We start from the raw sequence: 12,372 nt of genomic DNA, 5'->3' as shown, positions 1-12,372 counted from the left end.
GTAGGGATCAAGTGTTGACCACAGCTGGCCCCCAGCTGTCCCCCTCCCACACAAAACAGTGGTCAGAGAACTGGTAGGATCGACACATGGCCAGTGCACACTGGATCAGGAGGGGCAAAGGTTCAGGACACACACACAGAGACTAACCCCTCTCCCCCCCACACACACACACACACACACACACACACACACACACACACACACACACACACACACACACACACACACACACACACACACACACACACACACACACACACACACACACACACAAAACTGCATTACAAACTTTATGTTCCTGCATGAGATTCGGTGATTAGCCCTGCTAACTGGTTTTAACATGACATTGTTTAAAGAAGGAAAAACAAGACTTGTTTCGCCATGACAGCCAATAATGTACTTTTCTTTCTGATTTTCAACCGATAATTCAAGAATACATTTTGAAGTTTCCTAGGAAAAGCCGTTTTTATTTAACTTGCGTGCAGAATACAACAGCTTAGACAAATGGAGAAAACAGGAGAACTGGGGGGCAGGGTGGCCTGGTGGTCTCTGACTGGCTAACGAGAGACCTCGCTAACAAGAGACCTCCGCTAACAAGAGACCCCCCGTTAACGAGAGACCCCCTGTTAACGAGAGACCCCCGCTAACGAGAGCCCCCTAACAAGAGACCCCTAACAAGAGACCCCGAGCGAGATACCCCACTAACGACAGACCCCCGCTAACGAGAGACCCTCGCTAAAGGGACTAACGAGACCCCCGCTAACGAGAGACCCCCTCTAACGAGACCCCCGCTAACGAGAGACCCCCTCTAACGAGAGACCCCAACTAACGAGAGACCCCCGCTAACGAGAGACCCCCTCTAACGAGAGACCCTCGCCAGTGACTAACGAGACCCCCGCTAACGAGAGACCCCCGCTAACGAGAGACCCCCGCTAACGAGAGACCCCCGCTAACGAGCGACCCCCGCTAACGAGCGACCCCCGCTAACGAGAGACCCCTGCTAACGGGGGTCCGCAGGTTCAAACCCTGCCTAATTAACCACGGTTTATTCCGACCGCGGGACAAAGAAAAGTGCAGATCATCGGTGTGTGTGTTTAACGTTTACTTTTTAAATCGGGATCTCATCTCTAATCCGACATTCATTCATTAACTTGGAGCGTCTCCACCACGACCTCAGCGAGATGAACGTTGGCTGAACCCACAATAAAATAAGTTACATGTGTGGGAGGGGGGGGTCCTTCAGAAGAGATACGTTGCTACGGTAACCGAGGAGGGTGATGACGGAGGAGGAGGAGGAGGGTGGTGTGAAGGGGTGGAGGGGGCGTGGGATGGGGGGGGATCCACACACAACACGCCAACGACCGCCGACGGACGACAGCTCCCCGCTCAGTTCCCCTTCTGGACTCTGCGGTCGCCGCGGCAACGAGAAGGCAACTTGGCGACGGTGACATCACAGGAAGCGGATCCCTGCACCGAATTGGACGCCGTCGCAGATCCTGGGGAAGAGCGCACAGGAAGTGAGCGGAGGAGGGAACACAAACGACTGGGAACGTGAGGAACGCTGGTTCCTGATGAAGCTCAAAAGGTCACCCGATTCACTCACTCATACTCTCTCCGTTCACTCACCCACTCTCTCTCCATTCACTCACCCACTCTCTCTCCATTCACTCACCCACTCTCTCCATTCACTCACCCACTCTCTCCGCTCACTCACCCACTCTCTCTCTCTCCATTCACTCACCCACTCTCTCTCTCCATTCACTCACCCACTCTCTCTCTCTCTCTCCATTCACTCACCCACTCTCTCTCTCTCTCTCTCCATTCACTCACCCACTCTCTCTCCATTCACTCACCCACTCTCTCTCTCCATTCACTCACCCACTCTCTCCATTCACTCACCCACTCTCTCTCTCCATTCACCTACCCACTCTCACTCCATTCACTCACTCCCTCCCTCCCTCACCCCCCCCCCCCCCTCTCCCTACCTGTCCCCGCTCTGGACCCCCATGGGGACGCAGTAGTTGAGCTCCAGCCGGGCGATGTTCCCCAGACGCAGGACCACCCCCGCCCCGTAGGACCAGCGCAGGCACTCAGCCAGCTTCTGGAGGTGGGCCTTGGGGCCCTCGCCTGGAGGGGGTCCGGAGGGTTAACGTTAACCATCACAACCACCACCACAACCACCACCACAACCCCCGAGGGAGCCGGTCCATTCAGCACTCACCAGGCACGCACAGGACAAACGGTACTTTGGATTCAACTACACTTTGAAGCAAAAATATAAGCTCCAACTTGTGCTATTAAACTGTTATTAGTACTACAGTTGTGTCGCTTTTAAACTTTTATTAGCCCTGCAGTTGTGTTGCTATTTAAATTTTATTAGTACTACAGTTGTGTTGCTATTAAACTGTTATTAGTACTACAGTTGTGTTGCTATTAAACTATTAAAGGTACTACAGTTGTGTTGCTATTAAACTGTTATTAGTACTACAGTTGTGTTGCGATTAAACTGTTATTAGCGATACGTTTGTGTAGCCTTTGAAGCGCGGGTTTGGGTCGTAGAGTTTAGGGTCCCGTAGGGTTTGGGTCGTGCCCCTGTAGGGTTTGGGTCGTGCCCCTGTAGGGTTTGAGTCGTGCCCCTGTAGGGTTTGGGACGCGTCCCGGTAGGGTTTGGGACGTGTCCCGGTAGGGTTTGGGTCGTGCCCCTGTAGGGTTTGGGTCGTGCCCCAGTAGGGTTTGGGACGCGTCCCGGTAGGGTTTGGTTCTCGTCTCACCGTAGTTGAGGTTGCAGAGGTTCCCGGCGTTGAGGAAGAAGTGTGTCCGGAACAGGTCCCCAAAGCCCCCCTTCCCAGGTCTGAAGGGGAGGGGGGTGTAGAGGTGCAGCCCCCCCGCCCAGTACGCCTCCCCGCCCAGGTAGTCCCCTGGAACACAAGAGACCCCCACAGCACCGTCAGGGTCCGCACCCCCAGTCTGCTAACACAGGATCGCATGCGAAACCGGCGGCCAATAGGAGGGGCCGATAAGCTACCATGTGACCCTTCTGCTGTTTCCAAAGAAACAGTGTATGACGGTGATCGGAATTGGTCCTAAAGGGTACAGATCTGGGAAATACGAGTTGGTGCGCATAGGCCTCGACATTTTACCAACGTATGCTAGGGATTTTACGTTTAAACGTTTTCAAGGGCAGAAAAGTGAAATATGATGAAATCATGGGAAAACATTTGGATTGATTCCAGCTTTCACTTTAACCTCATAACTTGTCCACAGAATACCCTACACAAAAGACAAAAAAAAACAACATTATTGGTAGCTAGGGTGAGGTGTAAAAACTAAATGGCTAACAGTGAGCTAACCACCGTTCCCTGGCTGTCTTTGGAGGGTCTCCACTGGAGAGGGTTGACCCGTCTCACCTTCACTCTGCGGACCGATGCTGTACATCCCGAACCCTCGCACGCTGGTGGGGCCGCCCAGGTAAAACCTGGAGGGGGAGGTCATGTTCATACATTTGCATTACATTCAGGGCATTTAGCAGACGCTTTTATCCAAAGCGACTTACAGTAAGTTCATTTGTCCGAAGAAAGAGAAACAACAATATATCGCTGTCGGTACAATAAGGATGTTCATAGAACCAAGTGCAAAGCACTTACAATCGCTAGGTTAACCCATTCCCCGTACACAACAGAGATAGCAAGGATTAGATGCTACAAAATGCTAAGTACTATTAAGAGTTACAACATACATTAAGTGCGTACATTAAGTGCGAGGACAAACAACATACAATGCATGCGTAAGGGGGATGGGGAGCTAAGAGGGTAGGCTAGGTGAACTCTGAACAAGGGACACTACAGTAGACTAGGTGCAGAAGTACCAGAGAACACACGACTCCGATCAACAAGGCGTCTCTCTGACTTCACATCAACACGAGATGCTACTTGATGCACTGAGCCATCACACTACTTTCACTTTACAATCCTAACGTTTTTTTCGTGGATTCAGACCGACTGAAGGAGGTGCCAGAGGGCAGCGTACCTGTCTGCGATGCAGGACGAGTGTCCCCCCAGGGGGTAGAGCATTCCTCCCCACAGAGACGCCGACAGCACCTGGGAGGAGGTGGAGACACGGGTAAACAACACGTCGGAGAGAAGACTCTGGAGAGGTCGCAAACGCTGACGATTCAGGAACAACTCAAGACGTAGACACGACAGCGACCTAAAGCTTTATGTTCTGTAATGCCCATGAACTGAATTTAAATGTGTACCATCTTCCTCATCTTCCTTTTGAGTTATATGAATATAGATATATTTATAGACATAACAATAATATCTATATTTATCTCTATCTATCATATCTATCTTGATATCTATCCAACCAGACATCTCCCTATATCTTTCTATGGCTATCTAGTATCTAACTAACAATATATCTACCTATATCTATCCATCTAACTAACAAGACATCTACCTATATATATGCATCTATCTATCTATCTATCTATCTATCTATCTATATCTATCAATCGAGATAATCAATAATCATATCTATATGCATATGATTATTATAAGGGGGACTCTGCAGGAGATCGCCCTCCATGCAGCTTATCGTTGTGTTTTAATCTCGTTGGGAGTCTGTCCCAAAGACAGAGCAGGCAAAGGGATCGGACGTCTCGATGGACGGTGCAGCAAAGGATGGAGTGAGCGGTCTTGAGAACACCTAGCAGCTAAAGGAAGGTGGCGCGGTCCTACCGAGTCCAGGAAGAGATGTTTGTTGAACTGCAGCTCAAAGTCCTCCTTCAGGAAGCTGGCGTCACCGCCAGTGTAGCCCGCTAGCTCCTGCAGACCCACACGCACAGAGACACCACGTTAGTAAAGGTACGGTGGGAGAGAGACACACACACACACACACACACACACACACACTAAAGTCTGTCCTATAGGAGGTATTCCAAGACATTAAGATCTCTCGTCTCTCTTATATTTTTTAAATAGTCTGCCCAAAAGTAGGTCAATAACCTATAAACACCAAACTGCCGTTTACATTTTATATTTATCCGGGGAATAAGCTTTTTCCGGTGGGGTGTGATTTGATTCGGACACAGAATCCTTAAACCAAGACTTGAGACAACACCAAACCCTGAGAAACCGGTTTGATCTCGACTAGTGAATGACTGCAGAACAGCGCCCACTAGTGGACACACATAGAACAGAACACACACCTGGTTAATTCGAAGCAAGGCACCTCTGTTGGGAAAGATGGCAGAATTCCTGGAGTCGACGGACATGCTGTGCTGGAAGAGGAAGAGGAAACACGACCACAGAGTTAGAGAGCAAACACACAGACTACTGTGTAGTAATACATATATACACTGCTACAGACACGTATTGGAAAATTGTGTGAGAGTAACTAAGTGTAACTGTTACAGTAACTAACTAACTAACAGAAACTAACTAACGAACAGTAAATAACTTACTGTTAATAAAATAAGTGTACATAACTAAGTGTAAACTAAGTGTACCCTTAGTGTTCCTTACCGACAGCGCTGACTTGAGGGAGTGTCTGCTCTACATTAACTAAGTGTACCCTTAGTGTTCCTTACCGAGAGCGCTGCCTTGAGGGAGTGTCCGCTCTACATAAACTAAGTGTACCCTTAGTGTTCCTTACCGAGAGCGCTGACTTGAGGGAGTGGCCGCTCTACATAAACCAAGTGTACCCTTAGTGTTCCTTACTGAGAGCGCTGACTCGAGGGAGTGTCCGCTCTACATAAACTAAGTGTACCCTTAGTGTTCCTTACCGAGAGCACTGACTTGAGGGAGTGTCCGCTCTACATAAACTAAGTGTACCCTTAGTGTTCCTTACCGAGAGCGCTGACTTGAGGGAGTGTCCGCTCTACATAAACTAAGTGTACCCTTAGTGTTCCTTACCGAGAGCGCTGACTTGAGGGAGCATCCGCTCTACATTAACTAAGTGAACCCTTAGTGTTCCTTACCGAGAGTGCTGACTTGAGGGAGTGTCCGCTCTACATAAACTAAGTGTACGCTTAGTGTTCCTTACCGAGAGTGCTGACTTGAAGGAGTGTCCGCTCTACATAAACTAAGTGTACCCTTAATGTTCCTTACCGAGAGCGCTGACTTGAGGAAGCGTCCGCTCTACATAAACTAAGTGTACCCTTAGTGTTCCTTACCGAGAGCGCTGACTTGAGGGAGTGTCCGCTCTACATAAACTAAGTGTACCCTTAGTGTTCCTTACCGAGAGCGCTGACTTGAGGGAGTGTCCGCTCTACATTAACTAAGTGTACCCTTAGTGTTCCTTACCGAGAGCGCTGACTTGAGGGAGTGTCCGCTCTACATAAACTAAGTGTACCCTTAGTGTTCCTTACCGAGAGCGCTGACTTGAGGGAGTGTCCGCTCTACATAAACTAAGTGAACCCTTAGTGTTCCTTACCGAGAGCGCTGACTTGAGGGAGCGTCCGCTCTCCTCGCGGACGGTTACATTAACTTAGTGTGACTAAGTGTACCCTTAGTGTTCCTTACCGAGAGCGCTGACTTGAGGGAGTGTCCGCTCTCCTCGCGGACGGCGAAGGAGGCGCTGCGGGCCAGACAGCCCAGCTCCCTCCACACGCCCTCCCACTTCACCGTGTGGCTGCTCCGGCCCACGGGGAACTGGGGGGCCGGGGGGGGGACGGACGGACGGACGGACGGGGGGGGACAGGGTGAGTAGTTAGTGGCGCCGCTACACAGCGCCTCGCTGACCTGGGGCCACGCGAAGCACTGAAACATTTGAGGGCCTCGCCTTCAGTCGTTCGTCACACACAGTGTGTCAGCCATTCATTTGAGCATATAAACACACGTTCATGCACACACACTCGTTGGCCCACTCAAAGACATTCATTCACCAGGTCATACACCCAATCAGCCATTCATCACCCATTTAAAACACATTAATTCACCCATTTAAAAACACATTCAATCAGCCATTTAAACCCATTCACTCAGCCATTTAAACACATTCATTCACCCATTTAAACACATTCACTCAGCCATTTAAACTAGAGCTGTCAGTTAAACGCGTTATTAACGGCGTTAACGCAAACCAATTTTAACGGCGTTAAATTTTTTTTCTTTGGCTCAAAACAAAGAAGCAGTAGCCTGGCTGCTATGTTCAAATGACATTTGTTCAAAGCAGTCGTTTAATTGCACTATAGGCTCTTTTTTTGTATCGTCCTGTTTTGATCAGTATATGCCAAAGTTGTTATCAATAAAAAATAATTTGCACAAGGCAAGCCGATGCACTTCACCATGTTGATAAGAGAATTAAAATGAGAAGAATTATGGGACAAAAAAATCAAAGGATATTTAGCATAGAAAAATAATTTGCGATTAATCGCGAGTTAACTATGACATTAATGCGATTAATCACGATTAAATATTTTAATCGCTTGACAGCTCTAATTTAAACACATTGATATAGCCATTCGTCATGCCCACACAAAGGAACGGCCGGCTGGTCTTGGGCAGCTAGGGTGGTGTCTCGCTCAGGGACACCTCGACACTGCTGGGATCGAACAAGCCGGGGATCGAACTAGCAACCTTTTGGTTGCCAGGCGATCTGCCCTGCCTTCTTAGCCAAGCTGTCGTTAGGCTGCCGAGTTTGAGGCCAACCGTGGGTCGGTGACCCGAGCACGGAGCGAGAACGTTGTGGACTCGGTGGGACCGCAAAATGATAAGGAAGGAATAGAGGTGGATATGGAAACAAGGAAGGGAAATCTACGGGAAACCCAAGTGTGAGGCGTGTTTATGTGAACACATTTACCCGGAGCCGGCCTTGATTCATTTTAGAGTGTATCTTATGTGTGCTTTCAAAGGAAATGGATTAAAAGCACTGCTGGCCACGTTGGAAGTCCTTCATTCTGCACTTGACAGCGTTTTTTATTTTTTTAAGGGCTATTCAGGAATTCAACTCCTTGTGCCGTCAGCCGAGTGAGAACGCCAACGTCAGCTGGCCGGTGGACGGGCACGTGACGGGTAACACAATATGGGTGATAAAGTAGAACAGAGACACACACTCAAAGACACACGCACACACAGACAGACAAACAAACACCCAGAGACAAACACAAACACACACATACACACACAGACCAACCCACACACACTCAAAAGACAAACACCCACACAGGTCTCTCCCTCCCCCTCTCTCTCCCTCCCTCCTCCCTCCCTCCCCCTCACATTGAGCTCAGCCGACAGCCCTCGGTCCGTCTCCTTCAGTGAGCTCCAGGGAAACTGTCCGGTGACTTTGTAGAGGTTGAGGACGAGACTGGAAGAAGAGGAGGAGGAGGAGGAGAAATTACATCAGGCTCCCATGCCCACGATTCAACTGCAGTCACGCCTCACTTTATTTAACTAAATCAGCGTGATTATTGTTGTCCAGGCAGTCTGAACATTATAACCAGTTGGCAGTTGGTATTTTTACTTATACAATAATCAGTCAATTATCAAAATTATCAATTCAACCTAATGATTAAATATCCGTCCATTGGACACATTGATCACATTGATTTCATCCTTCCTCATACAACAGATACTGGTCACAGTACTGGTAACTGTACTGGTAACATAACCAGTACTGGTAATGGTTACAGAACCAGTAACAGTACTGGTAATGGTACTGCTAACCGTACTAGCAACATTATTGGTACTGACTATCCTTACAGTTACTGGTACTGCTACCAGTACTGGTAGCAGTACCAGTAACTGTAAGGATGTTGCTACTGGTAACTAAACCGGTACTGGTCCTGGTACGAGCACGGATGACGCTGGCTGCCTTACTTGCGCTCGAAGCAGCCGGGCTGGGGCTTGAAGAAGGAGAGGCCGTAGGACGTCTCCTTGGTGCCGTAGGAGAACTGGAACGTCATCTTCTCCGCCCGGCCCAGCATGTTGGGCAGCTTCACCCCCAGAACCTGGAGGTCAGAGGTCAAGAGGTCAGCACCGACGAGCTCCCCTCCGGCGTCAGCCCGAGAATCATCCTCCATGTTGGAAAACAAACCTCTTCAAAAACCATGGACACTTTAAGGAATGGTATGCCTCAAAAAAGTCACGATTCATTATAATCGGGATAGAATAGTTTTTCCTGTGTTCAATTTTCGTTTTAAAACATATTTAACAATTTATTTTATGTTCTGGACTTTGAGCTGACACACCACGCCTCTAGAGCCGTTAAAACAGTAGTTTTGAAAAGAAACATCTCTCTGAAAGAGCGTGTCTCACAGAGATAAGGTGTGTGTGTGTGTGTGTGTGTGTGTGTGTGTGTGTGTGTGTGTGTGTGTGTGCACGCTCTCACCATGCTGCCTTCGTTGTTGCCGACCATGGTGTTGTAGCTTCCCGTCAGCCTCTTGACCTCAGTGACCTCGAAGATGACGTCCAGACCGTTGGGTAAGGCCCCGGCACCTTAGGGGACAGGAAGTGAGAGCGGGTCACTTCCTGTCCGCTCAACTTTGACCCCATGTACATATTCAACTGTAACCAACAGGAGATACTCCATGCCCATGAAACAGCCACAAAGACGCCGTTCAGACCGTAAATAAAATTGTACATACTCTTACGCACTTATTGCATGTGCGTCCTGGCACATAATGTACGCTACGCACTAACAGTACACTCAGCATTGTGTTATTATAAGTTATCATATACTGTCCCGACAGAACTATCTTGTTGTTTCTCTTTCTTCTGACAAGTGTACTTATTGTAAGTCGCTTTGGATACAAGCGTGCCAAATCCCCAAAATGTAAATATTTTGCCATATGTGTCTTCAGTTAATAAATAAAACCAGTACCTCGCAATCAGAAACATCATAAAATCATTGCATACAGTCACATGATCTGTTCCATCTAAAGCCAAGACCAGACGGTCTCCTAAAGCTGAAGGTGGAGGAGGTGGAGGAGAGGGACCGGCCGTACCTTCAGACGTGTCGATGAGCACCTCCACCTCCTTGAAGATCCCCAGGCGTAGCAGCTTCTGCCGGGCCATGTGGGCCTTCTTCATCACCTGAACAGAGACACAACCGCTAGGTTTCTCCAACCCACTGTTAACAATAAGGTGCTGTGTTCAAGTGCATTTGTGTGTCCAGGTGCGTGGTCACATACGTGTGTGTGTTCAAATACGTGTGTGCACGTGCGCATACGTGAACATGCGCAGGTGTGTATGCATGTGCATGTGTGTGTTCACGTGTGTGCGTTCACATGTGTGCGTGTGTGTTCACATGTGTATGTGTGTGTGTTCACGTCTGTGTGTGCGTGCGTGCCGATCACCACGTACATCGATGAGGTTCTTGGCGTGGAACACGTCTGAGATCTCGTGTCCCAGGAGATCCTCCTTCGTCCGGCCAAGGCCCTGGATGTTGACATGCTGGACCACCACCTGCAACACGTAGACAGCACACGCCCCGACACGTTCACACCCAGCACCGAGGAGGAACGGGTGGAAGGGTGGGAAAACCCCCCCTGTTGAGGCAGAACTTCCGCCAAGCCAAAGCAAAGAAAATGTGATCTCGGGAGAAGATAAAGGCTGTGAACGTTTTGGGGGTAAAATGGCTCCTTTGTGTTTCCCGGGAGCAGGTGTGAGGGCTGTTGTGAGGACGTCAGCCTGCTGGAGCCGGTGCAGAACCGTGTCTGATCCAAATCAAACCCCACTTGGCAGCGCTGGACCCCACACTTAAACCCTGAGTTTACCCAGCGGTCGGCACAGCGCCCTATGAATACACAGACAGGTACAGGCACCGACAGACAGACAGTTACTGACACCAACAGACAGAAAGGTACAGTCAGACACAGACAGATACAGACACCAACAGACAGGTACTGACACCGACTGACAGACAGATACAGACACCGACGGACAGACAGGTAGAAACAAAAACAGACATACACCGACGGACAGACAGATACAGACACCGACAGACAGGTACAGAGAGACGGGTACAGATAAAGACAGACGGCGAGGTGTGACTCACATCTTTGTTCTCCAGGATCTCCTGCTTCGCTGCGTGTTCCGGCTCGGGCACCTCGATCATGTCGTCTGGGTTCACCCCCAGGTCCCGTCCATGCATGGGCAGAGGATCCAAACTCTGCCGACCCACAAGCAGTCACACACGGGCGTGAACAACACACCACACCACACACAGCCGGCCCTACCGAGCTAACGGACATCGCTCTGAAGGAGCGGACGGGGAAGGTCAGGGGGGGCGGTGTCGCGGGTCGGGGTGTCAGTGCGGCGTGGAGTCCAGACCCCGACAGGTAACTGGTCTGTTTCCATTGAGCTTTAAGACCATTGATATGCTCGACAAGGGGACCCGAAGGAAGCCCAGCACGCCCTCCCCCTCGTTCTCCCTTCGGACTACATGCAAAATTGTCCACCGGCGTGGCCTCTGCCGTTGGAGATCTACAATCGGCTTGACATGCGAAGCAAAGCACTCGCAATTAAGAAAGATAAATAAATATGCATTCGCGTTATGCTTCGTCCTTAAAGGCCCGACTGTGAGTGTTCGTACATCGGGTACGGATCGGGCAAAGACCCGGTGGACCTTCCATAGCGTGCCCATTAGAATTCCGCAGGGAGGTCATGCAGGATCCCCCGTTATCCCTTCTCGCTCGGGTTAAACCCGGGTTACCTTCGCATGGACTGCCCCCATGGTCGATCCGGTCTGCAGGACGGTTCTCTCGGAGCGGTGGACTGGATTAATGCGCACAACGAATAAACAAATCAATGACTAGTCGTTAGGTTGTTCCGAGCCGAGCCCCTACATGGGAGCCGCCATGACACTGTGGCCGATCGGGCTCTGCCTAGAGCTGATTGGCTCAGTGAGTGCCACGCGTCACTGAAAAGGGCGGGGCTAAACGTCACTGGTGTAGTATTCAATAGCACCAGCAGATGGGGGTAGTGCGGTGCAACCGAAATTGTACTCGTTAGGAGGATTTTGCAAGACAACCATTAAGTAATTGATTTATTCGTTAATGTATTTAGAAACTGATTATTGTATTCATGTGCTTGGTTATTTTGGTACGTACGTTTATTTTAACTGGGCCATAAGGGTTAAAGGAAACGTAAAAGGACAAAGGCTCATCAGAGGAAATATGATGTTTTGGATGTTTTGTGATTTGTACCTCTTTCGATACAACGTACATTAAAAAAAAAAAAAACATGCTACCAATGCAACTCCTATAAGTCATTCACTCCCTCACAAACCCCCCCCCCCCCCCCCCCCCCACACACACACACACACACACACACACACACACACACACACACACACACACGAACACACACACGCGCACACACGCGCACACACTCACTCTCTCTCACTCTCTCTCTCTCTCTCTCTCTCTCT

At 49.5% G+C, this 12,372-nt stretch overlaps 1 protein-coding gene across 1 annotated transcript; it reads right to left on the bottom strand.

The window, feature by feature from the left end:
- Positions 1-423: 423 nt before the first annotated feature.
- On the bottom strand, positions 424-11,831 carry samm50l (sorting and assembly machinery component 50 homolog, like). The gene is made up of 15 exons (XM_056589250.1): positions 11,656-11,831; positions 10,999-11,112; positions 10,305-10,406; positions 9,947-10,034; positions 9,331-9,437; positions 8,820-8,950; positions 8,220-8,307; positions 6,525-6,653; positions 5,210-5,281; positions 4,740-4,826; positions 4,027-4,097; positions 3,408-3,475; positions 2,772-2,918; positions 1,986-2,127; positions 424-1,496 (listed from the first exon to the last, which is right to left on the bottom strand). Exons 1-15 carry the CDS (start codon positions 11,674-11,676, stop codon positions 1,451-1,453), a joined length of 1,413 nt encoding a protein of 470 aa, XP_056445225.1. The 5' UTR covers positions 11,677-11,831; the 3' UTR covers positions 424-1,450.
- Between the last annotated feature and the right edge of the window lie 541 nt (positions 11,832-12,372).

The sequence above is a fragment of the Gadus chalcogrammus genome, chromosome 4 (assembly GCF_026213295.1).
Source record: "Gadus chalcogrammus isolate NIFS_2021 chromosome 4, NIFS_Gcha_1.0, whole genome shotgun sequence".
NCBI lineage: Eukaryota > Metazoa > Chordata > Actinopteri > Gadiformes > Gadidae > Gadus > Gadus chalcogrammus.
This window is presented reverse-complemented; position numbering and strand designations above follow the sequence as displayed.

What these genes read in the sequence shown, in the direction of transcription:
- samm50l (XM_056589250.1), bottom strand. Translation starts at nt 11,676, where the DNA reads ATGGGGGCAGTCCATGCGAAG. An exon ending in AGATCCTGGAGAACAAAGAT is followed by an intron (nt 10,407 to 10,998) that starts GTGAGTCACACC and finishes TACGTGTTGCAG; the next exon opens with GTGGTGGTCCAGCATGTCAA. An exon ending in TCGTCCTGCATCGCAGACAG is followed by an intron (nt 3,476 to 4,026) that starts GTACGCTGCCCT and finishes CTCCCCCTCCAG; the next exon opens with GTTTTACCTGGGCGGCCCCA.